The 26,679-nt window shown below is 41.4% G+C and overlaps 1 protein-coding gene across 1 annotated transcript in view; it reads right to left on the bottom strand.

Moving 5' to 3' along the window:
• Positions 1-747: 747 nt before the first annotated feature.
• Positions 748-26,679, bottom strand: part of LOC139451906 (uncharacterized) — a 75,206-nt gene continuing 49,274 nt past the window's right edge. Inside the window, exons 9-21 of the mRNA XM_071233197.1 lie at positions 26,461-26,665; positions 23,208-23,410; positions 21,700-21,885; positions 20,971-21,138; positions 19,553-20,239; positions 17,246-17,647; positions 16,360-16,500; positions 13,219-13,440; positions 11,127-11,327; positions 7,699-7,817; positions 2,650-4,460; positions 1,728-1,898; positions 748-913 (exon numbers count right to left, since the gene is read on the bottom strand). Coding sequence (XP_071089298.1) covers positions 748-913; positions 1,728-1,898; positions 2,650-4,460; positions 7,699-7,817; positions 11,127-11,327; positions 13,219-13,440; positions 16,360-16,500; positions 17,246-17,647; positions 19,553-20,239; positions 20,971-21,138; positions 21,700-21,885; positions 23,208-23,410; positions 26,461-26,665 — 4,682 coding nt within the window. The remainder of the gene's footprint in view (positions 914-1,727; positions 1,899-2,649; positions 4,461-7,698; positions 7,818-11,126; positions 11,328-13,218; positions 13,441-16,359; positions 16,501-17,245; positions 17,648-19,552; positions 20,240-20,970; positions 21,139-21,699; positions 21,886-23,207; positions 23,411-26,460; positions 26,666-26,679) is intronic.

Raw genomic sequence — 26,679 nt, 5'->3', positions numbered from 1 at the left:
GCGAATAGCTGCGATACTGCTGATGCGGCTTTAAGCAATATTACTCACTCACTCACTCACTGACGGTGATAGTTTTGTTTCCAGCTTTCGGACACATTAATGTTTTCACCATTATTGGAGATTCATGCACACAATTTCTTTTGTAAATTATATTGTGCATGTTGAGGGGTTTATTATAAAGTACATAGGAAACTGTAACAACTTTGTGTATGTAAATTACATAGCATTTCCAAGCTCAAGTCATAAGTTTGCAAAATGCTACTTGGAGAATGAAGAGCATGAAAGAAGCATGACCATGGGACTACTAAAGTGCGCATGCGCTTGACCTTATGATATTACGCATGCGCACGGACAGCGTCTAAAACGCGAGAACACGAGAACGCGAGATCGCGAGAAAATGAAATGTCGCATTCTCGCGTTCTCGTGATTTCGTGTTTTTGTGGCCTAATTTGACAAGTCGAGATTGCGAGATTGCGAGATTTTGCATCATGTCCAAATGTCGCATTCTCGCGTTGTCGACTTTTGACAAAAAGTGTTATGTACCAAAAACACGAGAATGCGAGATCGCGAGAACGCGAGATTTTGGCCAAATCTCGCGTTCTCGCGATCTCGCATTCTCGTGTTTTGGGCATATTTAGCTCGTTTCCAAAGGTCGAGATCGCGAGAATGCGAGATCGCGAGAATGTCCCTTACAGTATTCCATACGTTAACAAACAAAACCAAGTTCCAAATGTGAGTAGGCGCCAACTAAACATTGATCTCCCCTACTTCAGAACCCTGGTCGACGTCTGAGACAGGGGTAGCTGTAGATTTCAGCTGGACACCCAGGCGTCTGACATCTATCCCGACGTCACCGTCGCAGTCAAGGTGTCGTAGTGGCAGCATCTGGCCACGCTTTAATCGTCGGTGAGGACTGAAACATGAACAAGTGCTGATTATGAGACATGCAGTGAAATTCAGATTTTAAATGTTTTGAAAATCAACTGGTTTTAAATAATAGGGTCATAAGCAGTATGTGTTTACGCAGTATAAAGTGAGTGAGTGAGTTTGGTTTTACGCCGCTTTAAACAATATTCCAGAAATATCACGGCAGGGGAAACCAGAAATGGGCTTCACACATTGTACCCATGTCGGGATTCGAACCCAGGTCTTCGGCGTGACGAGCGAACGCTTTAACCACTAGGCTACTCGACCGCCCCTCGCAGTATAAAGAAATATATTTAAAAAAACAAACATTCTTAGTGTACCAATCACTGAAATTCAAGTACAAATATCAAGTATCACAAGAAAATTTGAAAAAAACCCATTATTATAAAACAGTCAAAAAATGGTACTAATGAGTGTAAAATTAATATGATTTTTGGAAAGGAATGGTGAACTACACCACACCTTAAACATAATCTGCACTTACTCTTTACAGGGGAAATCAATAGGACAGAACAGACTGATAAAAGTGGCCTGACATCTTCGAAGAAAAGTACGCTTAAAAACTATTCCAGATATTTCTTCATCACAAAACACAGACTCTGGAAAACCATTAACGTTAGAAGTACGAATCTCACGTTGCACAATTAATCGTAATAGTATCCTTCCCCGACTAGTGGGTAGTTAATAATCAGGAGACAAGACCTGCCCACAATGGAGCCACGTTTACTAGTGTATGTTTCAATGGGGGCGTTGGTCGAAATGCCACTTCTCAAGAATTAAAATCGATAGACAAAACTCACAACAGATCGGTGCCTGTTTCATCTTCCACATTATTATAGTGGAACTCGTCCTCAGATATAGTGTGCACAGCGCTGTCTTTTGAGAAGCGGCTTCTGCGCACGCGCTGCTGGAGGATGAACAGTTTGTAGGCGGCCAGATGGAGGCGTTGCGTCACGTTTGACTCCTCACTCCTGGGTTGTAAAATTATCAGACGCATTATGAAACTGGCCTAGCCCTACATTTAAATACTTCATATCTGAGAAAGATCAGTTATATAACTGCTTAAAGATAAAGACTCAAAAACAATTTTTTTTAAATCATGTAAAACAAATATCAAAATAATAAATAGAATTTTATAAATAATTGCGATGTTCAAGTGCATGAATGTTGATTCAATAGCTCGAGTGTGGCATCAGTGATTGGAAGTACGAGTGGGCTTAATGCATGTCGAAAGATCGTTCGTGGATTCGATACAACTGCATGACATGTGTTATTTCGCTATGTCCAACATAGAGATATCCCACAGGCCCCTGAAGCAGGATAGTGATATAACTGAAACAGTGGACCCATATATATATAAAAAGACAAGGTATGTCACTCGCCATCTTGGCCGAAGTTGAAATCGGCTGTATCGTTTAAATTAAATGGAAATGTGTGCATGTCATGTTCACAATACCTCCCCACAGCCCTCCAAATACGACCTGTATGCCACAAACCTTCATTTTTGGCAATTTATTACCTATATCGGGTGATTTTATCGAAATATTGGCCCAGTCGCGGCTGTGGGTCACGGTGGCATACAAAAATCTCCGTCACGACTTACATTAATTCTGCATTTACTATTCTATGTATAATCCAGTGAATACAACTTGATTCTCCAAACATAAAATTAGATATTTTGTTATGAGACCGTAATTTTTATTTTATAAATCTTGATCTTACTTTGTTGTGGGTAGACTGAGCTTTCTTTTGACTTCTTCGGGTCTTTCGAATGGACCAATCACATCCACGGACGACTGCTTTGTCTGGTACGCAGAGTCCTTGACCTTCATATCGTGAATAAAGGTCGTCTGCGTTTCACTTGAACTCGATGGCCTCACGTCGTGATAAGGAGAGGCCTGGAAACTTTTCGGCGCCGACGACAAAGCCGAATCTGTGTCCGTAGTCACCGTTAGCAAGGACGAACTCGGGCCAAGAACTTTCTTCTCGTCCTTGTTAGATTTGAAGCTGTCTGACGACGTAGTAGCCTCGGACGAACAGATGGCTGAATCTGAGTTCTCGTTCTCATACTTGGAGGGAACATATTCTTCTTCCTGACTTACAGATTTCTCGGCAATGTCATTTCTGTTGACGTTCACATGCCTGCTACTGTTTCTGGCAGAACAGTTGTAGATGATAACATTGCAGGTTGCCTCACTGTTGCCTCGTTCTGTTGGAGTTGGGTTCCCATCTTCCGTCTCCGGTGGTTTGGGCACGTCTGGAAATCGAAACACGTTTCCTTGGTCGGTCGGTACATTAACTTCAGAACTGTATTCAACCTCTTGGCTGAAAAACTTCCTAAACAACTCACGCCTTGCATAGTCAGAGTCTTTGTCGCTACTGTGTTTCGTATCTAACACATTTAGCATATCACGTTTGGATGTCCGTTTGCTATTGGCTTTAGAGCGTTTATGTGAAGCATATGCTTTCTTGTGATATTGTTCACTCTCAGTGCTGGAGGCTCGAGTCACTGACCTGCTGGAACAACCACTGTGACCCAGCGATCCACAGGAGTGAATCATACGATAGCTTCTATGATGCCGACGTTTTGAATGGCGAGATTTACTGGATTGTTTGTCACCTTCACAACTACACATCTGGGCAACACTGTCCGAATCAGGCCGATGTCTACGATTGGGCTCTCTGCTTCTGCCCAAATGTGTTTCAGTCGGGAGGGCTCTCTGCCTACAGCGACTGCAATCACATGATATTGTAGATTCAAAACTATTCACCTCCGACTTTGACCGAGATTTACAAGATCTAGCACTTTGCTCTTCAAGAAGATTCAGACTTGCAGACCTTGAAAAATGTTTCGCTTTCTCTTTTCTTGATAGTTCGGAATGCGAATGGCAATTGTCAATTGCTACAGATATCCATGAAGAAACTTTAGGTTTATAAGGCAATTCAATGACGGATCCCGCGGATTTAGATAACTGTCTATATGGACCCACAGCCCCTTCTAACGTCTCATCTCCCTCCGTTTCATCTAAATAGATCTGTATAGAGCTATTGTCATCTACCTCAACGTTACAATTGTCCTCATTGGACACAATCACAGTAGGAAACAGATGCTCATTTGATGTGTCAGCTGAGAACAGAGATCGCTGACTAACTGCCATGTCATCATACAGGGACGCCTGCCTGACAAGGAACGGTCCAGTACTATGCGATCTTTTCATTCTATCTCTGCCAACAGGAGGAGGCGCTTGCAGGAACGACGTTGTCCGCAACATCTTATTTGCCTCGCTACGGCGAACTTCTTCATTTCTTAAACGGGTTCCAGCAAAGGCTAACGTTCCTCCAAACAGACCTCCGACAATGGAGTTGTCATCAGAGTCAGATGCCATGGATGTAGCGGTCGTTTTGTTAAAGTCAACTGCAACTGGAGCAGCAATTGGTGTCCGCTCCGCCTCTTTATATGAGGCGAAGAACCTTGCCGCCACATCTCCACTTCGTTCGTTATAGCCTGGAGTGGAGGTACACGCGTCTTCAGCCTAAAATTGAATGTGAAAATGTTGTTGATTCTCCCAGCATGTAGTACTCAACATCTATACGATTTGTTTTGTTTGTTTGTTTGTTTGTTGTTTAACGCCGCACTCAGCAATATTCCAGCTATATGACGGCGGTCTGTAAAATAATCGAGTTTGGACCAGACAATCCAGTGATTGACATCATGAGCATCGACCCACGCAATTGGGACTGATGGCATGTATCAAGCAAGTCAGCGAGCTGACCACATCTATATGAATTAGCACAACAGTCGTAAAGGGCAAGTGAAGAAAAACAATCTTTTTTTAGATTTTGTTGCGAAATCAAGATTCCTTGATACATTTCGTCAATCTCCGATTCAAAATTCATAATATTAGGAGAAAGTATTTAAATGCCCAAGTGAAAGTACTGAAATCACTCACTCCGTAATCGGCTTCTAGAATTAATTTCTATTTAGGTGCGTGGCTTAAAGGTATGGGTGCAGCGGTGACAACTATTTTCATGGGATATTTTTGTCGCGATAAATTATCTTGATTCTTAGCCGTCGTACATATACTGTTTTTGCTCTTTCTGTTAACCCTAGAAAAATAACAATATTGCACATATCATTGAATGTTTGAAACGACCTTTGATCTTGACATTGTGAACAATTAAAATGACAAATAAAAATCGGTAACTAGCGTTTTATTACTAACATCCTGTTTAGGTAATAAAACACCAGCTGCCCTCGGCACTATTCTACACATTAAATGCCCTTCCTGGAATAATCCCCTGAGTAAACAATGCAAGTGAGGGCATCTTCAGCGTTATTACTACGCTGGCATACGTTATGGACGCAGTAATCAAATGGATGAGCAGACAGAAAAAAACCCAAAACGTACCAGCATATGTTTGAACTCAAAAACATATGCCTCCCTCGCCGTGTTTTGATACAATAGTTCAAGTTGTTACTGTTAATGTGTTTGCAAATAAAATACCCAATAAAAGCAAATTTTAGACTGGAAAAATAATGGTTTCATGCAAAAATATTCATTAGCTGAAAAGATTTAGCGGGAGACAAACGCTACTCATTGAGAAGTCTAAAAGTTGCCGTTATTATTTTATATTTGTATGGCTTGTATAACCAACACCAAATCAGAGAATCTAAATAACTGAATACTCTATTTAATGCAGTTGTATCACTTAACCACAAAAGTATGACTACATGGAAACACAATCATATTTAATCCCAGGCAGGATAGTACTTATCCCATACAGCGTAAACACAACAGTACACGTGCAAGTATTAATGTGTAAGCACCTTCAACTCTGCACGATTAAGCGTGCGAGTTCATGTAACATTGCATCTGCAATGTAGCAGCCACGTAACGAAGATGATAACAACCGCGACAAAACAATTTCCCTTATCACCAGAAATTGTTGTTGAGTTCGTTGTCTGATTCCATGTGTTTATGAATCACCATCAATTAGACGTTCGCGAATATGTGAGCGTATCCCACCCCACAGGTGCCACCCGACAAAACACATACAAGGGCAAGGCAAGTATTCACCTCAACAAACACGATAACTTATGGTTCAAGTCAAAATAGGGCGTGGCATCGGAGATCGTTTTCATCACCGAAGAGTCAAATTTGGATTGCCTCCACATGTCTACCCTAACCCTTTTTGAAATCTTTACTAAAACCTTGCATGCTCGAACCCTAAACAAACAACTTTTGATCAAGAGACGAGTGACGCTTTTTGAAACCTTCGTAGAAAGAGCACGTTCGATTGTGAAATGAAGACATCAAAGGCTATAGCTGCTGGATTATTGCTCGACAAAGGGAAAGTAGACTATTGCAATGTTGAAATCATTCCTCTTGTCATACAGTCTCGTGGACACTTTATTGCCACTCTGAATCTTTATGCAGAGATCAAAAAATGAAACAGATGAGGCGGTGTCATTGATCTATTTTGATGTCTTGTTCAGTGAAAGAGAATTGGCTTTTTGACCATTATCCGAACATCGATCTGTCTGAAGCAGAAGTTCAACTTATTGGCCAAATACTCGTGTTTTAATTTTGCCAATCCACCATTTGGTGACCATGGTGATGCCTACTTCTGGCCTAAATGACCTATCTCCAAATTTCGCATGTTTTCTGCGAGGAAGCCCATCATTTCAAAGAGTGTGTTTTCGGTAAACGTCAGATGTCATTTACTTTCATTTTTGACAACCTTTGAAGATAGGGATGTAACTATATATATGGTCACGTGCCCATGTTTATATAACAGAGCAACATTTAATCTATGAATAACCAAACATATGTCATGATACTAAATGATACTTGGATGATGTGAACAATAAAACATCTTAGCTATGACACGTCACAGTTGCCGTACCATTTACCAGTAAATTACATTTCCACACCACCCATGGACGTGCACGACATCACATATTGTACATGTGTTGCAGTGATAGAAATTGGCAACAGTCTCATAGTCCTTGCCAAATTGCCAAATAGTAAAGGTATCAAAACGACTACCGTTAAAGACGACTTTGCTTGTCGAAAGAGACGACTAACGGGATCGGGTGGTCAGACTCGATGACCTGGTTGATGCATGTCATGGTATCCCAATTTCGTGGACCGATGCTCATGACGTCAATCACTGGATTGTCTGGTCCAGATTATTTACAGACCGAGGTCATATAAGTGGAATATTGCGTTAAACAACAAACAAACAAACAAGTAGGAATTTGCTAACTTTAAGGGTTTTATCATTGCAAGGACTAGTAGGCTAAAATGTTAGTTTCTACGCGGTGTTCTCATTCAAACCGTTTGAATAACGTATATTAATAATACACACGTTTGATGTTCATAACGTGTGCTATGGAAGATTCAGAAGGTTACTAATTGACATTCAAGCTGTCTAATCGATTCAAATGATCCTCAGTTGGACAGAGGGTTGATCTTTAATCAACATGATGATGGAAGCACAAAATACAGACTCAAACTATTTAAGCGTGCGATAGGGACTAGTAATAAGAGCGAACACGCAAGGCTGTCCTATATCCGGTCCAGTTTACGTCAATGACAAGTTAAACATTGATTGTAATTGCAGTCATCTCTGAAATGATACTTCCTGGTCGGTGTTGCTAGGTCATCGTTTGTCATGATAGGAATATGTTCGATGTCATAAAATTATATTTTTGGTAAATGTGATGAATTATGATACTTTTGCTTATGTCCGAGGCTGTTTAATTACCTTCGTTATAGCGATGACGGGCGGGGTTTTGATAGGCGGTGGTATGGTACAACGTCTGGCCTTCAACTCGGAGAATGATACAAGGGGCGTTGGCGTCTCGGAAGGAGGAAACTTGGCATCTGAAAACAAATACGAAATAGGATTCCTTGTATTCACTTACACGAAACCATTTCAGTGATCAATGCCTAGAACAAATCATTATGCTTATATGAGTACACATCCATTTTGAAACAGTTTGCACATCAATATTTGTTCAGATTAACTGAAGGATTTTCTAAACAAATTTGAAAACAACAAAAAAGTAATCTGTGTCTTAGTTTTGATCTGTTTTAGTCAATAAGCGGTAATATATGTAAGGTATTGGAGATGAGGTGTACTATATCGTATAGCAGATAGTATCCAACGAACAAGCACGCTTTATGATATGTTAAAATTAAGCCTCCTTAACCTTTCACAATAGAATAGGGGCTTTCTTATCCAGGTTTACCTTGCCCATTTATTAATTAGATATTTTGGACAGCTTTTGGAAACCTGGAGATTAAATGCATTTATTTTGAGAGATACAAACAATCAATTTGATATTCTAATTACATATTATGACTGTGAGTTGCTTCAGTGTATCTTATATGTTTAGGCAATTTACAATAATGAGTTACATTAATCACGATTTAGTCCCAGCTGCTGTAACAGAACGCCATTAAGGACAGATCTACATCAATATGAAAGCATCGTTCTCGACAAATGGGATTTCGATTTTATGGAAGGAATGGCATAAACGCATTTATTTATATCTTTTGTTTGACATTTATGGTTTGTATCTGTCATTGCGGAGATGTCCATAAGTGCATCTCGGAATAGCAAAATTGATCAAAGCTTTTAATTACAATTAACCATATGTGAAACAGTGAAATTTTAGTCTTCGACTGCAGCTGACTTCTCGTGGATCGAATAATGTATGTCTATAACATACATTATACAAGCACTTGCTACATTTAAAAAGGCTTGATACAGTCGAGCATAACAGTGGGTTTTATCAAATGTTGCCAAGGCGATCTGCAGTTATTTTGAGGGCTCGGTTGACCCTCACTCAGACTGGAAACAGACATCGTGCGCTAATTCTAAGCACAAAGTCGGCAGATATTCTCCAGCGCTTGCGTTTTTTTTTAATTTCGATGTCTATTGTCATGAACGTAGGAGATCCAAACAGGAACCAGATCCCTTCCTGGTCACGTTCGGCTATATCCGGAAATGGACCGCCTCCGTGGTCTAGTGGTAGAGCGTCCGCCCGGAGAGCGGAAGGTCCGGGGTTCGATCCCCGACCGCGTCATACCAAAAGACGTTTATGAATGGTACTTGTTGTTACCCAGTCTGGCGCTCGGCATTAAGGGGCTAAAACAAGGACTGGTCGGCTCGGAGTCAGAATACAGTGTCTCAGTGGGGTATTCATATTAAACTGCAACATGGTATCTCAGTGGGCTAGCACTATAAATCGGCATCAGTCCGGACTAGTACAAACAGCCACACACACACACACGTCGCAATATAAGCGCAATAATCTTTGACGCGACGTTAAACCCAATTTCACCTCACATCAGGAAAACGGGGTTAAGGATTAGCATATGATAGGCATTTCCAACCAAGGGTATTCTTACACCCGCGGCGCACAAACGAAGCCGTTGCATGTATCCATAAATACTCCTTCAAACAGCTCACTGACTTGGTTGATGCATGTTATCGTATCCCAAGTGCGTGAATTGATGCTCATGATGTCAATCAATGGATTGTCTGGTCCAGACCCGATTAGTTACAGACCGCCGTCATTTAGCTGTTTTATTGCCGAGTGCGGCGTTAAACAACAAACATTCAAACAATCAATCCTTCAAAACAAGCAACCATACTTATTTTGTGGAAAACGTATTTAACAAGTTTCAAATTATGCAGAAACATACTGAAAAATATTCACTATAATTGGCAGAAGTTTCCCTGCACATTCAAAAGGAAAGGAACGCCCAAACACAGATACCCTTGGACAACAACGGGTCGTTCTAACCTAGTTTGATTTTTCGCAATACTTTTAAATCTATTTCAACAGCCTCTATGTTCAGTATATGTGTACTGCTACCTGCCACCAGACACGTGATGATCCGGGGTAGAATAGGTCTTTTCCAACCATGCTTGCCGTAAAAAGGCGTCAATGCTTGTCGTAAGAGGCGACTAACGGGATCGGGTGGTCAGGCTCGCTGACTTGGTTGATGCATGTCATCGTATCTCAATAGCGTGGACCGACGTTCATGATATCAATCACTGGATTGTCTGGTCCAGACTCGATTATTTACAGACCGTGGTCATATAGCTGGGATATTGCAATATGAAGCATACTATTTTTTCTTCAAGAATTTCCAGGGAACAATATATGTTTTTCAATAAAAACCCAGCCCCCCACACAAACACCACACCCATCCCCATACCGAAAGCTCTCACAATGCAGGGCCATGTTTCAATCAATCCGATACCCTTCTATTGTCTTTGACAACAAAGACAGCAGAGCGCTAATTAGTCCGCGAATGACGTTAAACCCGTTTTCATCCCAAGCAGGTCCTAATCAAGTTGCAACAGCGGCCTGGCGAATGCGTCATTAGCGGATGCACATTAAACATCCTCATCAGTGTGAATGTGCACTCAGTGACTCACCACACTTCAAATGCGAACGTAAATGGTTAAATCATACTTAATGTTTATATAAAACTACAACCAGCTTCCCAATGGAAATGGAACTAATTAAGAGTTAAACGGTCGATCATTCTCTATTGTCTGTTTCAATGAATCTTTTATGTGCTTTGGGAAGGCACAACTGTAATGACAGACGTTATGAAATATATTCTGCAACAACACAAGGGCAGGTGGGAAGGTTCCACCGTGCGAGCACCTTTAACGAACAACAGAAAAAAGACATTTCTGTTACGGTATCATCCAAACTTATATTTGTTGGTTGGTTGTTGTTTAACGCCGCACTCAGCAATCTTCCATTTATATGACGGCGGTCTGTAAATAATCGAGTCTGGACCAGACAATCCAGTGATCAACAACATGGGCATCGATCCACGCTATTGGGATACGATGACATGCATCAACCAAGTCAGCGAGCCTGACCACCCGATCCCGCTAGTCGCCTCTTGCGACAAGCATTGTCGCCTCTTGTGACAAGCATGGGTTGCTGGAGACCAATTCTAACCCGGTCCTAAATCGTCAAGACTTCATGAACAATAGATGCCGTCATCTTGCGCCAATGCGTCATATGACGCGATATGTTGCTGAGGGCCTCCTGAACAATGAATACAATCGAAAGATTGTTGTAGTGCTGGGTGAAAATTGACGAAAATAATTTCAACTATATCCGTGCCTTACGAGTAATACACAAGCATACGAACCTATCTTCTCCTTCTTCTTGACCTTGATGTCACAACAGGTAAAATGCTTGCCACACTTCCGCCGGATGACGTAGAAGATGCCAAAGGCGAGAAGGACGCTCAGGATGACGATGAGGCCAATCCAGATGGGTTCTCCCAACAGACGCTGGCCGATGGCGACTGTCATCTTCGAGTTTTCTAATGGCTTGCCACATTGTGAACCTGGATATAATTACAATACACAATACAATACACATCGAATTCTTCGATCGATTCTCATTTAATATTTTGTAAATACCAAAACATATATATATTCAAGCTATATGACGGTGCTCTGTAAATAATTGAATCTGGACAAGACAATCCAGTGATTGACATCATGAACATCGATCCACGCAATATGGATACGATGACATGCATCAACCTTGTCAGCGAGCCTGACCACCCGATTCCGTCAGTCGCTTTTATGACACGCCTGGGTTGCTGAAGATCAATTCAAACCCGAATCTTCACAGGTCCGTCGGAAGATATGAGTGAGTGAGTGAGTTGGGTTTAACGCCACTTTTAACAGTATTCCAGTTATACCAGGGCGTGTCAGCTTAATGTTGCAGGGAAGCCAAAAGTGATGCAGGTCTCAGACGTTTACCACTTCGGTGAAACCCACGAGCACGGGTATGGTGCTGACAAACCTAGAAACATAATCGGGCGAATCGGGATTCGAACCCACAATCATAGGTTTCTGGCGTGCCCAAGGGCGGCAGATATGAAGCAAGCTGTGAACAAATTTGGACGAAAAACCAATCATATATAAATTGATAATAATCAAACAACCACAATATGATCCTCCGGACTGACCATTTCATACTGGGATTTTATCGAATTCAAAAATTGACCCAGAATGCTCGAAAACAATACTTATGCTTTAAGAATGACTTTTAAAAAAAGACATTGTCTGCCACAATAAAAAGATATAAAAGATGTTTTAAAAACCAATATATGGGGTAAAGGTTTAATCAGGAAATGTGTATTGCTTTGCAGTTGTAGCTGGAGTTGCCATACACAATGCCTGCCTCCGTCAAAGACGGATTGGAGATCACTTACACTGCATATATATAAGTGTGGCTTTCTGTCCAACATGAATGTGACTATGTAAATTTATATTTGCGACATGTCGTTCTGAGGACGTAACAGTATATTAGAAAGTTGAAACAATGACGTTCTAAATAAAAACACTAAAACACTTTCCATAATCATAAGAAATCATTCATTTTAGGTTCCGACTGTTATATAAGAATGTGTTTATGAAACACTATCCAGTAATGATGACACATGTGTTCGCGATAAGATGTACGTATCCAACCAACCGGAGGTACCCATCACAAACACATGCAAAGTCAAGTCAAAACAAGCGTTCTCTTGAACAAACACTGGAACGTACGAAAGATAACAAAATGCATGCTTACTGAAAAGTAATCATGTAATATTGACGAATTATTCATTTCCTGTATTAAATCATCGTCTCGCCAAACTAGAGAAATGAAATGAATCATTAACGAGACAATGAACGTCTCCATTGATCTGATATTTTAAGCTGATAGCAATGTAGCCTTCGTTACCATGGCGATACTGACGCAACTGCGATAATATTGAAAATACTCGGCATACTGTTTTTAAAAGCTCTATTAAAGTTCATCAGGTGATTATATCTTCCAACGACCATGAACTGTCCATTTAAATTATACAAGGTTAACTTGTGTTTTAGTTCGTCAACATCAGCATGTGTAAATGTAATATTTTAATAGGGAAGTTTTTATTTTCTCAATTTCAGTGGTACATAAAATCGTATTAAATGACATATTCGATAAAATAAAGTCTTACTAAGAGTGGAAGCTATTCATCAACAACGCGTTGTTAATATCCTGAACATTTGTTCTACGAAAATAAATAATTTTGCCCAACCCCCTATCACGGAAAAATGTTGCATGTTTTCAAGCCCTGACCGAAAAGATATCCTACCTTTTAAGAATAAGCCAGCTTAACCCACCAGCACCACCCCACCCACTCACGCTCCTAAATGGTGGGTCCCCACAGAAGCTGCAGGTGCGGTACCCACCTTCCCAGAAGTCGTCACAATCACATTGGGGGGTGTTTGTGATGTTACCGATGCACTCCCCTTGCCCGCCACAGAAGGTCTTGCGACATCCCTGTGCGTCCTTATCACAGCGTGGGCCCCAGAATCCCCCGATACACCCACAGGCGTAGCTGTTGGTGGTCAGTACACACTGACCGTGGACACAAGGGCTCAACTCACAGTGAGTCACCTGACAAAATAAACCTGAAAACAGAAGATATCTGGTGTGAATAATGGGATTAAAAATGGACCACGTGATATTCGTGTTCCGTGAAACTGTACAAATTGTATGATCCTAATGACACAGCCTTTGCGTGTGTTGTATTATTGCTTGTCAACAGTGAGAAGTATTTGTCTCACTGAATGAGATATTGAAGAGTGTTATTTTGTACAGCGTGACTAGAGTGAGTGAGTGAGTGAGTTGGGTTTAACGCCGGTTTTAACATTATTCTAGTTATATCACGGCGTGTCAGCTTAATGTGGGAGGAAAGCCCGAAGTGATGCAGGTCTCAGACGTTTACCACTTCGGTGAAACCCACGAGCACGGGTATGGTGTTGATAAACCTAGAAATTTAATCGGGGCGAACCGGGATTTGAACCCACAATCACAGGTTTCTGGGCGTGACTAGAAGATACATGGATAGTAAATATAGGATGAAAAAAGGAAAGGGGAAGTGATAGAACAACGCATACCGTATGATATCATGTGATAGAACAACGCATACCGTATGATATGTGATAGAACGCATACCGTATCATATCAAGTGCTAGAACAACGCATACCGTATCATATCATGTGATAGAACAACGTATACCGTATGATATCAAGTGATAGAACAACGCATACCGTATGATATCATGTGATAGAACAACGCATACCATATATCGTGATGTGCTGGAATTTATCATAGTGTATGATATAATGACACAAGACATAGCCTGTGATATCGTGTGATGGAACAAGACATAGCGTGTGATATATGATGGAACAGGACATAGCCTGTGATATCGTGTGATGGAACAATACATAGTGTGTGATATATGATTGAACAAGACATAGCCTGTGATATCATGTGATGGAACAAGATATAGCGTGTGATATATGATTGAACAAGACACAGCCTGTGATTTCGTGTGATGAAACAAGACATAGCGTGTGATATATGATGGAACAAGACATAGCATATGATATCATGTAATGGGACAAGACATAGCGTGTGATATCATGTGATGGAACAAGACATAGCATATGATATGTGATGGAACAAGAAATAGCATGTGATATCATGTGATGGAACAAAATATAACGTACGATATCGTGTGATGGAACAAGCCATAACGTTTGATATTTGTGATGGAACAAGATAGCTTAGCGTATATTATCGCGTGAAAGAACAAGGCATTACGTATAATATCTTTTGATAGAACAACGCATAAGGTACGCTATCGTGTATTTTGAAGGCACAAGATTGAACCAGTGATCAGCGTATGCTGTGGCTCCCCTAAGTATACGCATGGAATCTGGTACCTATTTGATTTTGATGCTTCAAAATATACTCAACAATAACAGTTCCTGTGACATTGAATACGATTTAATGCAAAGTTATGTTTTTTACCAAATCTGAAACAATTTCGGTTTGCAACAGATAAAAGACTCATGTAAGTGTTCAATATACTTTTCCCATACTGACTTCAGAAAAGGCGTGATTTCACAAAAAAAACCATGAACATGCCAAAATGTCAGTTTTCAAATCAATAGCATGTGTGTCCACCTCTGGTTGCGATGCAAACAACACATCTTCGTCTCATGGAATGGACCAGGCGTCGCACAAAGTCCTGTGGATATCTGTCCATATCTGCTGGAGCAAGTTCTTGGAGTGTCTGTGGAACACGAGGTTGACGTCGAAGGAGCCGATCCATCTCATCCCACATGTGCTCGATTGGTGAGAGATCAGGGGAGTGAGCCGGCCAGGGGATGACATTCACGTTGTTTTGTTGAAGAGAATCCTGAACAAGTCGAGCAATATGAGGCAATATGTTGAAAGGTAATGCCTGGGCCATGACGACGCAAAAACGGAAGAGCAACAGGGCCGATGATCTCGTCGCGGTAGCGCTATCCATTGAGATTTCCCTCTACCACTATCAAACGGGTCCTCTGTCTTGCTGTAATCCCACCCCATACCATAACGCTGCCGCCCCCAAACCGATCTTCTTCCATGACACAATGATTGACGTAACGTTCACCTCGACGTCGGTACACTCGAATCCGTCCATCGCTGTGTCTGAGGTGAAAACGAGACTCGTCAGTGAATAGAACTTGTCCCCACTGCATGGCCGTCCAGCGAAGACGCTGTCTGCACCACTGTAGACGTGCTTGACGGTGGTTTCCTGTCAAAATGGGACGTCTTGCGGGTCTTCTGGCGACAATCCCATCTGAGGAGACGACGTACGGTTTGTGAAGATATTCGTCGAAGACCAGGGATGCTTTTTGCAGTCACTGTTGCTGGCTGGAATCGATTTCGTAGGTGTGTTGTTCGAATCCAGTTGTCTTGTCGATTATTGGTTACGCGTGGCCTGCCACTCAGAAGATGGTCTGTGACTGCATTCGTCTGTCGCCAACGTTGCCATAAACACCAAATGGTGTTTCTGTGGACGTTAAATTGTCTTGCAACATCACGATGACTCGATCCTGCTTCAAGCACACCAATGGCTCGCAGACGCTCATTTTCGGACAGGCGTGGCATTTCGTAATGTTGAATAATTGCGTAATTTTTTTGTATTTCTGAGTGGTTGTTGTCAGCACGATGCTAAACAATGCATATGGAATCTCGTTAACGCACATGTTTTTATACCCATTCTTGGGTAGTGAAATGCATGGGGCTTGCATAAAAGTCAACTTTTGCATGGAATGCATGCTTTTCTGTAGCAGTTGCGTTTTTGTGACTTGATTCCATACATGTATTACAATATTGTAAACCAAACTTTACTTGTTTGAAAAATACGCTAAAATATTGGTGTCACAGGTACTTTTGTTGTTGAGTATAGTATATAGCCTAGAGATTCCACCATCTGATTAATTTTTCATTAGATCCTGGCGAATGCTGATATGAAATATTGATTTACCAGTGTAATATCCAGGGCATTTACATTTAGCCTCATTTCCCGAGATCTGTTGACATTTGCCTCCGTTTACACACGGTTGCTCAATGCACGAGTCAAAAGTTGCGTCCTTCAGACTTGACGTCTTGTTCAAATATTCAGGATCTAAAAAGAAACACAATTTATAATCATGTATTGGTTAAAATAAACAAGATATTTGTATTCAAATTAAGCACTAACACAATCCGATTATGTGCGTTGACATCTACATAAAAAAGACATGCATCTCAGTGAGTTAGTGAGTGAGCGAGTTGGAGAGTATCAGCTGTTCACGGCGAACATTGTGTCTTCAACAAAATACTATTTATATATCATATACTATTCTTATTACAATAAAACTTGATTCGATGACGTAACTTTGCCAATACATGGCTAGGTGCTTACAGGATGAATATTGTTTTATGCGTAGTTAATAAGTTAATAAATCCCCCCAACAAGCATGAAAATACTCAAATCTACCGCCAATACCGCCATTTTCAGTCTAAGTCAAAGTTGTTGCCATGGAAACTCGATAAAAATATTTTCAAAAATCTCAAACTATCAAATGACACCAGTTCACCCCTAGACCTATCTATCTGTCGACTTGGTTAGGATATCTCTCATGGTTTTTGAATTCTTCTCCTGAAACGAAACGTGACGGACGGGCGGACAGCATCCATTCCAATATCCCCCTTCCACTTCCACAATATTTACTGGAGAACAAATGACTGACAGCACGATGAACGTTTTCATACTGTCGAGTACGCGCAAAAAAGACAGTGGAGCAAAAATCCCGAGTTGAAATAACAGAAAACGAATAAATTTACAGAATAGAATGTAGTTTAATTAATAAAACAAAAAAGATAGCTACCTTCAATTGCTTCTACAACTGCCGAATAACCTCTATTCGGCGTTGTGAATTCATTCCCAGATACAAAATATAGTTCCAGTCTGTTGTAAATAGATACTACCGCTGCTGAGGTGATGTTGGTGCTGTTGATGTTGTCCCTGCAGACTGTCGTTAGGACCCTGGTTGATGACTTGCCAAGTGATACATCACTGAGTCTAATATAGTCAGTGTGGCAGTTTTTCGAAGGTTCGAGATTCAATGAGGTAAATTTCAAGGTCAACATGTGACCGACAGGAGCACGGAAGATAGTTGATTCACGAACGTCCGGTGGATACGCCAATGGGGTGTTGAGGCTTGTTAACGACGTTTTCTGATCTGGTTCAATCTTCACTGTATTTGTTGGAACAGTGAATGGCGGTTGCACTAAAGGAAACAAAAAATCTCATTTCAAATAAAATGTATTGTTGGCCAACTGATGATGGGTATTAGAACCTTGTGGAACTGTATTGTATTGTACTGTTTGTTGTTTAACGCCGCACTCGGCAATATTCCAGCTATATGACGGCGGTCTGTAAATAATCGAGTCTGGACCTGTGATTGACTATCCAGTGATTGATTTCATGAGCATCGATCCACACAACTGGGATACGATGATATGCATCAACCAAGTCAGCGAGCCTGACCACCCGATCCTGTTAGTCGCCTCTTACGGCAAGGATGTACAATCGTCACGGGTACAATCGATCCAAATTCTGAAATGGACCAAAATGCTCTTCAGCATCACATGGTCGAGATGACCCAGCTGGTGGCAGATAACATTACACATATGCTGAACATAGAGGCTGTTGATCCGGGGTAGAACAGGTCTTCAGCAACCCGTGCATGCCGTGAAAGACGACTATGCTCGTTGTGAGAGGCGACTAACAACTATAAATAATCGAGTCTACATGGCTACATTGATAGGTGTTGTTTGTTAGTGTGTTGTTTAACGCCGCACTCAGCAATATTCCAGCTATGTGACGGCGGTCTGTAAATAATAATCTGGACCAAACAATCCAGTGACTGATATCATGAACATCGATCCACGTAATTAGGAAACAATGACATGCATCAACCAAGTTATTGAACTGTAAAGTCTTACACAATCAAGCACGCTAGCTGTTTGTTCATTCATTTAAAACAGTTCATAGCAACGATGTTTGCTGCTACATCATAGGATCCTGTAGACAATCACGTCTGGACAAGGCAAACAAGTGGTCGATAGTAGGATCACCGTAAAACTCACATCGGGGTACACTGACACAGTCACAATCATCCAAGTCGCTGTGCCAGGCCATCCGATTACACGTTTAGTCCACTTTTAAGAAATACCGTATTCGACGTAATAAGCGCCCGGCTCTAATAAGCGCCCACGGCGATATTTGCTAATATATTGGCTGGTGAACAATCCCAACTTGCATCCATTCCGATTGATCAATGTGCACAAGACTTATTTATTCGTGTATAATACACACTCGTGTGTTATATGCACCCTTAATTACGAGCAATTAAATTCTGGAAAAAAATGTTTGTCGTGTATAAAACGCATAGACTTTTATATCATTCAGGCTGTCAGCATAAACAACGAAATTTACTTTCTTTCTTAGGTCGAATACGGTAGGTCCTACTGTGACATGACATCATGGATGTGCGTGATCAGTTTTGAACAATAATTATAAACTTCAGGTGGACCGTTTTAGAGCTGCATAAATGACTCCGGGGCATTTCCTCTCAAAATTGAGGCGGGAGGAAAACAAATGAGATAAGGAAGGGACACTTTGTCTCCTAAAATGCGACCCAATATTTATGCGAACCTCAAAGTCAAGGCCTAGTGGAATAACATCGTTCTCTTTATTCAGGCCAGTCGACAACAAAAGATGAATCTGATTGAAATTATGCATACCATACAAGCGTAACTGACCTTAACACTGCCGAAACAACAATTTTGTATACATATTATTCGATACAATTACAACCTTAAAGAGTACGTTTTGTTCAACCTCAAAGAATACGTTTTTGCTCAACCTCAAAGAATACGTTTTTGCTCAACCTCAAAGAATACGTTTTTGCTCAATAATGATAAATGTAATACAATCAAAATAAATGCTTAATCATGTTAAAATATTTTAATGAGATTTAGTTTCTATTACCGAATGTAAGTCGAGTTATTAATCCCTCCAGACAAACGAGAGGGCCGGGGCCATGACGTTACCTCGTCAAACAACATATCGAGACAATGGGGGGTTCGACTAAACAAGGTTTTCCCGTGTTAATGTGAATATGACTTACGTTGTTTATATGTCCCACGAAATCCACAGTTCGCAGGAACAGATGCTGATTTCAAGAATAATGTCATATTCGCAGAAGAAGACACAAGGCGTAAGGGTAGAGACACGGAGGAAGAGTTTCCGACCCGAAGGGATGCGTTCTGTGCTATAAGCACCTCAAGGTAATTCCCCGGGCCAACTGGTAGATTCAGATACTCCAATTCGAGGAAGACCCTATTGCCCGGGACTCCTTGTATGACAATTTGACAGTTCATAGCATCTGGAAATGCGAATGGAAAATTAAAGCTGGAGATATTTCCATATTCCTCCGTAAGTGTTTTCTCGGTACAATCCTTCATATCTAACCACATCCATGATAGCAGAAACCCAGATCCTGTGACGCTGTAGTCCGTTTCGAATGTCACGTCAGCTTGGTTGTCCGTAGACAGCAAGTGGCGTGGGACATCTGAAGTTCCACAGTAACGACCCTCCGGTATTGTTTGCTTGAACTCCAAAAAGTCATAGAGACAGTTCTCCTGATATTCCAAACCTATATTCATCAATGTAATAAGGATTCGGAAATTCAGGTCCGACTGGAAATGCCACCGTTGTTTTAAGTCGTCCCTGTAACCATAGTCTGCATAGCCTGTGTTGCTCAGGGTGCCGAGGCGGCTGGTGACAGCACGTGGCTCTTCTGTGTGATGGAGGCCTGAAAGCAGATATAGATGTCTACATGCACAAATAAACTGGTATATATTGATATATACTCATGTTCCAGACACACCTGTGGTTAGAAGTCTGTTTCTAAAAATATAAAGTTCCATTCATTTATTGTGAACATGTTATATAATCAGCGAAATTAACAATGAGTGAATGGGTGAATATAACGCCACTTTGAACAGTGTTTCAGGAAAATCACGGCGTGTCAAGCTTCATGTGATAACACACAAAAGCACGGGTATAGTGCTGACAAACAATGAAACATGATAACAGCAAAACTTGAAACTCAAACCCACTTTCTGGTACGACAAAGTGCGCACTTAGACTTTGTTTTCAAACGTAAAGGTAAATTCATGATATTGTTCATGTTTAATAATCACCGAAAGTTTTTTGTTTTTGTTTTGTTTGTTGTTTAACGCCGCACTCACTCAGCATTATTCCAGCTATATGACGGCGGTCTGTTAATAATCGAATCTGGACCACACAATCCAGTGATTGACATCATGAGCATCGATCCACGCATTTGGGGTACCTTAACGTGCATCAACCAAGTCAGCGAGCCTGACTACCCTATCCCGTTAGTCGTCTATTACGACAAGCATAGTCGCTTTTTACAGCAAGCATTGGTTGCTGAAGGCGTATTCTACCCCGGATCTTCACGGGTGAATCACCGAAAATGATAACGATAAAAGAGATATATGATAATTTTATAGTTCCAACCTGTGATGTTTTTATAGCAGACGTAAGGCAAGGTGTCGTTACAGGAGACATTCTCGACCACGACCTCGCTTGGCACGAAGATGTTTCCATACATCAAACTTTGATTGACACGAAGTGCTTGACAAGAATCATTCTGGACATCGTACCAAAACACATGGCTTTCAGAATCTGTAGTATGATAAACATATAAAACGTTTAAATATGTAATATGTCTCAAAGAAAACGATGTATTATTGAAGATGAATACAAAATATATATTACATGAAGATTGAAGACATTTGATTGACCTGTATATCACGACATGGAACGTGACAATCCTGTTAATAAGGAGGGAATGAAGAAACGAAATACAGTTAACTACGGTTATAACGAACTCATACGGACCACTAATTTTAGTTCGTTGTAGCCGTGGTTCGTTATATGCATATATACAGCATAACTACAGCAAATAGTCGGGACAAAAAAGTAAGTGCGTTTTATCCGTCAGTTCGTTATAAGCATGTTCGTTATAACCGTAGTTTACTGTAAGTGTATTCTAAGTCTAGAATCATGCGTGTACTTGTTTTGAAAGCTTGTTCCAGGTTCTGGGGTTTTAGCCATGGTTTGTGTGTTTCACATTACGGGGATATCACATTAACATGTTAGGGGATATAAGTAAATTAATACAACGTGTATCACACACTGACTGTTTGTAGATCTATGAAAGGTGAAACAAACCGAAATTCTGACCATTGTCTCTTGAAAGCTTTGCTGCAACTAGGAAGAAGCCCAGGAAACCGGCGCCGAGTAACAGACGCGACTGCTCATTACTGCTGCAGGCGACTTCAGCCTCCGTAATGGAAACCGCATGTGTACTTCCTTTCACACATGCTGTCTCCGTTAAGCCCCAGTGTCCATCCTCACACCGATCCGTTCCTGAAATGGAGTTTATTGTTTTGTAAGTTCAACATGCCCACGCCAGACAATATTAAGTGTCAAATAGCTTCCGAAATAGGGAGTAAAAGGAAAAGTAGTGACCAAACGTATATGTGAGGATCATGGGAAATCAACGAACGCAAAAGTCGGCCATATAAAGATGGTCTGAATCTGGACCAAAACAACAAAAATTGAAAAACAATCTTTGCGTTGGCTTACAGTGACCTTCACAAAACAAGGTAGTTAGCTCCTGCGGCTAGTGTGAGGTGATCTCAACACAGACCCGCCCCGTGCATGTAACCATTATCAACATTACTCGTGCTAAAATCCAGCTATCCTATTATCCCGTAGCCGCCTTTCAAAAACTCAAGAGAAGTCGGCTGGTCGGCCTCGTTCGTCACCACTCGCCCCTTTCCGTAACCTGCATGAAGACTCTTCCCCATATCGATGAATGTTATGTGCGGGTGGATGGGGGAGCCTAGTGGTTAAAGCGTTGGCTCGTCACGCTGAAGACCCTGGTTCGATTCCCCACATGGGTACGATGCATGAAGCCCATTTTCCGGTGTCCCCCGTCGTGATATTGCTGGAATATTGCTAAAAGCGGGGTAAAACCATACTGCCTGCCTGACTGACTGAATGTTATGTGCGAAAATACGACAAACCAATCAGAATGCGCGTATGACTTCAAGTACTTCGGTCAAAAGGTCCATCAGGAATAATTTTTGACTTTTCATAGGTCTTGCATTTAAATAAATACACAACATACAGTTAAATGTGTCCAATCATACTGTATAATACTGTAAGTCCCGATGTGTTTTCAATAGCATCTGGAATATATACGACATATGGTGAAATATGCGTGAATCATTACACAACGAGTTGACACTTCTTTAGCTATGCTCGCTAGCGCTTAGACGAAACCCAGGTGCAAAATGGCCACGAGAGTGGCACGAGTAGCTATTCGGCTTGTCCCGGAATACAGGAGTTGGTCAAGAATTGTCCGGCCTGTACGAGCATCATGACGTCACACCGAGTCCACTGGCGGTCACAAGGCAATTTAATACTGTCACCCAAAATACGTCCCTGTAACTTGTGATTACGTAAAGAAACAACACCAATATTCCAGTTTTATCTCGACCACCTTTTAGTAATCGAGGAACGGACACCACGAGCAACTCTCCACGCTATCGGGACATGGTGTTGCGCAATCAGAAAGGCACAAAGTCTGACAATCTATGTAAAAGTAATATATTATAATAAAAATAACTGTCACACAATTTGATAGATATGAACATAAATATGTCGTTCACTTAAGACTTTACCCTTCATCAGGCTGATTGTAGCATTGAATCCCGGTCTCCGGAAAGAATGATCCGTCGAGAAATGCAGAAACAAGATGTTGCCAGGAATCACTTTCCGTAAAAGCTTTGGCTTGGTGGTCCAATTGCCACATAATCTCGTTGTGTTTTCGGCCAATGTGGAATTCCATGGAAAGGGGCTTAACGTCAGGTAGTCGTACCTACATCTTGAAAAATCAAACGATATATAGTAAATTGAGTTATTTTCGTGAACGATAAGAAATCGAGCAAATCATTAAGAAACCGATCCCATATGTTACAACCATCAGACCCATCCAAAAATGCATTTTGAGATTTAATGTGGGCAAGAGAGGAAAGTGGCATCCAGCCCCGTGCTGTGCTCCAGATATATGCCGAGTCGGCGTATTGTAGGGGGGAAAACAAGTCAAATACGGACGAATTGCAAATTACAACCGTATCATATACGTGGGCAAACAATGCTATACGCTCTAATGATAAATGGTTACAGTTAAAAAAACCGAATGTTCAACACAAAAAATTTGAATGATGGCGTCGCAAAGTGTGTTGACGAATGTCCAAGCAAAAATGCATGTCGAGATTGTCAAGCTATAGTCCACAAATCGTTAACGACCTTATAAACCCTGTACTGGAGGGCAGGGCAGGTAGAAAACGTTAAAATGCAATGTGTATATAACATTTGTATCACATCAGTACTCATCAAGTCTACAAACGAGCAGTATGGTACTTATTGGTTTGAAAAAATATGTCTTATACTCGTCAGTACTGTACTCATGAAGTTGAAAAAATTATCTGGAGCACTGAGCACGTCCAGTGTACAGATTCAGGCCTTCCAGCGCTTCCACGGAACACCAAATGCTCGGTTACTCCAACCATTAAACTGCTAAATCATCTTACAGAAAAAACCTTGCTGAGAGAGTACAACGCGCTTTTAAGGTCTTTGAAAGGCATTTAGAAGTGATTCACATAAGGAAGAGAATATATGGATGTCAACTTCTTTATCATGAGGAACACAACGTATATTGCTCCTTCATCAGGTGAATGATGACGTTGTGTCATTCATCCAATCTCATTAAAATCATATCTAGGATCTCGCTATCGCTAAACAAAGATCAGAGGACATCCCATTACGAGTCATGTCAGAACGACCTTTCACGAACCGATCACTGAAACGACTAACAAGAAGTCGACATCAGACATTTAGAAAGCAGCTTTCTCGAGCTTTACGGCACTCGTTTCAACCTGGCGACTTCCTTTTCAGACTAAGCTTGAAAAATATGTTGCGTTCTCGATTAAAATTTTGAAAACTGAACAAACGAACTTCCGGAATGTCAAGCGATTGTATGGCAGTGCTTCCCTAGTACTGTGCAATGCCTCCTCCGTTCAAATGTTTATCCCACGGAAGCGAGAGACAGACGATAATTTTGACGGAATCAGTCGTACGGACCGGAACTGTCGTTCGGAATACCCCGTTTTAACGATTTCGAGGTTGCATGATTAGAAATCACATTCCGACAGTCACTTTCATGATCTGATAAGCGACGCTTTGATTGGTCGGATGAAAGGTCGTTCAGACGTGACCCGTAATGGAATGTCCTCAGATCCTTGTTTAGCGAAAGCGAGAACTAAGATCTGATTTTTACAAGTATTTGTCACAAAGTGACGAAATGTCCCCCGCCTGTATATACACCATAGTACAAAATATGAAGACAATCCAGCGATTAGTTCTTGAGATATCGCGGCAACACCGTTTTCCAACTCCAAAAGCAGATTTGCCTGCTGTGACCTTGAAAATGGGGTCTAGGTCACCAAAACCGACTGGTGTCTGCGGAGTCTGTATATACACCATAGTTCCAAATATGAAGACAACCCTGCGATTAGTTCTTGAGATATCGCGGCAACACCGTTTTCCAACTCCAAAAGCAGATTTGCCTGCTGTGACCTTGAAAATGAGGTCAAGGTCACCAAAACCGACTGGTGTCTGCGGTGTCTGTATATACACCATAGTTCCAAATATGAAGACAATCCAGTGTTTAGTTCTTGAGATATCGCGGCAACACCGTTTTCCAACTCCAAAAGCAGATTTGCCTGCTGTGACCTTGAAAATGAGGTCAAGGTCACCAAAACCGACTAGTGTCTGCAGAGTCTGTATATACACCATAGTTCCAAATATGAAGACAATCCAGTGTTTAGTTCTTGAGATATCGCGGCAACACCGTTTTCCAACTCCAAAAGCAGATTTGCCTGCTGTGACCTTGAAAATGAGGTCAAGGTCACCAAAACCGACTAGTGTCTGCGGAGTCTGTATATACACCATAGTTCCAAATATGAAGACAATCCAGTGTTTAGTTCTTGAGAACAGGTGGGACGTACGGACGTACGTACGGACGGTCGTGAATACTATATCCCCCGCTTCGCGCTTTCGCGCGGCGGGGGACAATGAGACTGGTCATTCACCTGATGAAGCATATACTCCGAAACGTTGTGTTCCTCATCATAAAGAAGTTGACATCCATATATTCCAACGTGCTTTTAAGTCCACCATCAAATCACAGATAGCCATGAGGGGAGGGTAAAGGTGCGCTATGATCATGTCATTAAAAGCAATGTACATGTGACACTAGACAGACCCGTACACGATCCCAACCGGAAGTACACACTCTTTGATCCACTTGCACACGTTAACATGTTTGTCTGAACGCCGAGAAGGGTTCGCCTGTTTTCACAGACCATTTGTGTCGTTCTGATGATATAGGTCGATATTAGTTTAAGTTGGTAGTTTCACGTGCTAGTACTCTTGATTTACGACAGTTCGCAATATTGCAGCCATATCACGGAGTAAATATTCAGAGTCTTGGACAATAGAACCAGTGGTTGATAACATGAACAGCGATTCACGCAAACGACAACCAGTGACCACCCAGTCCACACCCCTGTCTACGATGATTTTCAGAGGTGTGGTAGAGGTTTCAAGGTATGTTTCTGTGGGGGAGCCGTCATGCAGAAGGCCTGGGTTCGACTCCCCACATCGGTACAATGTGTGAAACCCCCGACGTGCGTGATATTGCTGGAATATTGCTAAAATGGCGTAAAACCAACGCATACACTCACTCACTCACCAATGTACTTTGACTAATCAGTTATAATCCTACATCAGAAACACTTTGATTCCTCCCAGCCGGCGTCGTTCATATTATTTTCAAATAACGATTCAATTCATGAAATGGAGAGCACCTACCCTTCAGATTCCTCCAGATCAAAGTCATCAAACTCCAGAACTAGACTGTATCCATGTGGGGCGCTCACCACTATGCGACAGTCGAGGAAGTTGCTGTAGTTGCCAGGGTAACCGGGACTGGTCACTAAAGTATTTTTGTCTTCACTGCTCAGGACCAGTGTGTTGTCACAATCATCAGGTGTTTTTTTCGGAGGTGGAGTTTCACCTGGTTATAAAATA

This window comes from Haliotis cracherodii, unplaced genomic scaffold, assembly GCF_022045235.1.
Source record: "Haliotis cracherodii isolate W230 unplaced genomic scaffold, xgHalCrac1.p SCAF_10, whole genome shotgun sequence".
Taxonomy (NCBI): Eukaryota; Metazoa; Mollusca; class Gastropoda; order Lepetellida; family Haliotidae; genus Haliotis; species Haliotis cracherodii.
Note: the sequence above shows the minus strand (reverse complement) of the source record. Positions and strands in the feature narration are given on the sequence as shown.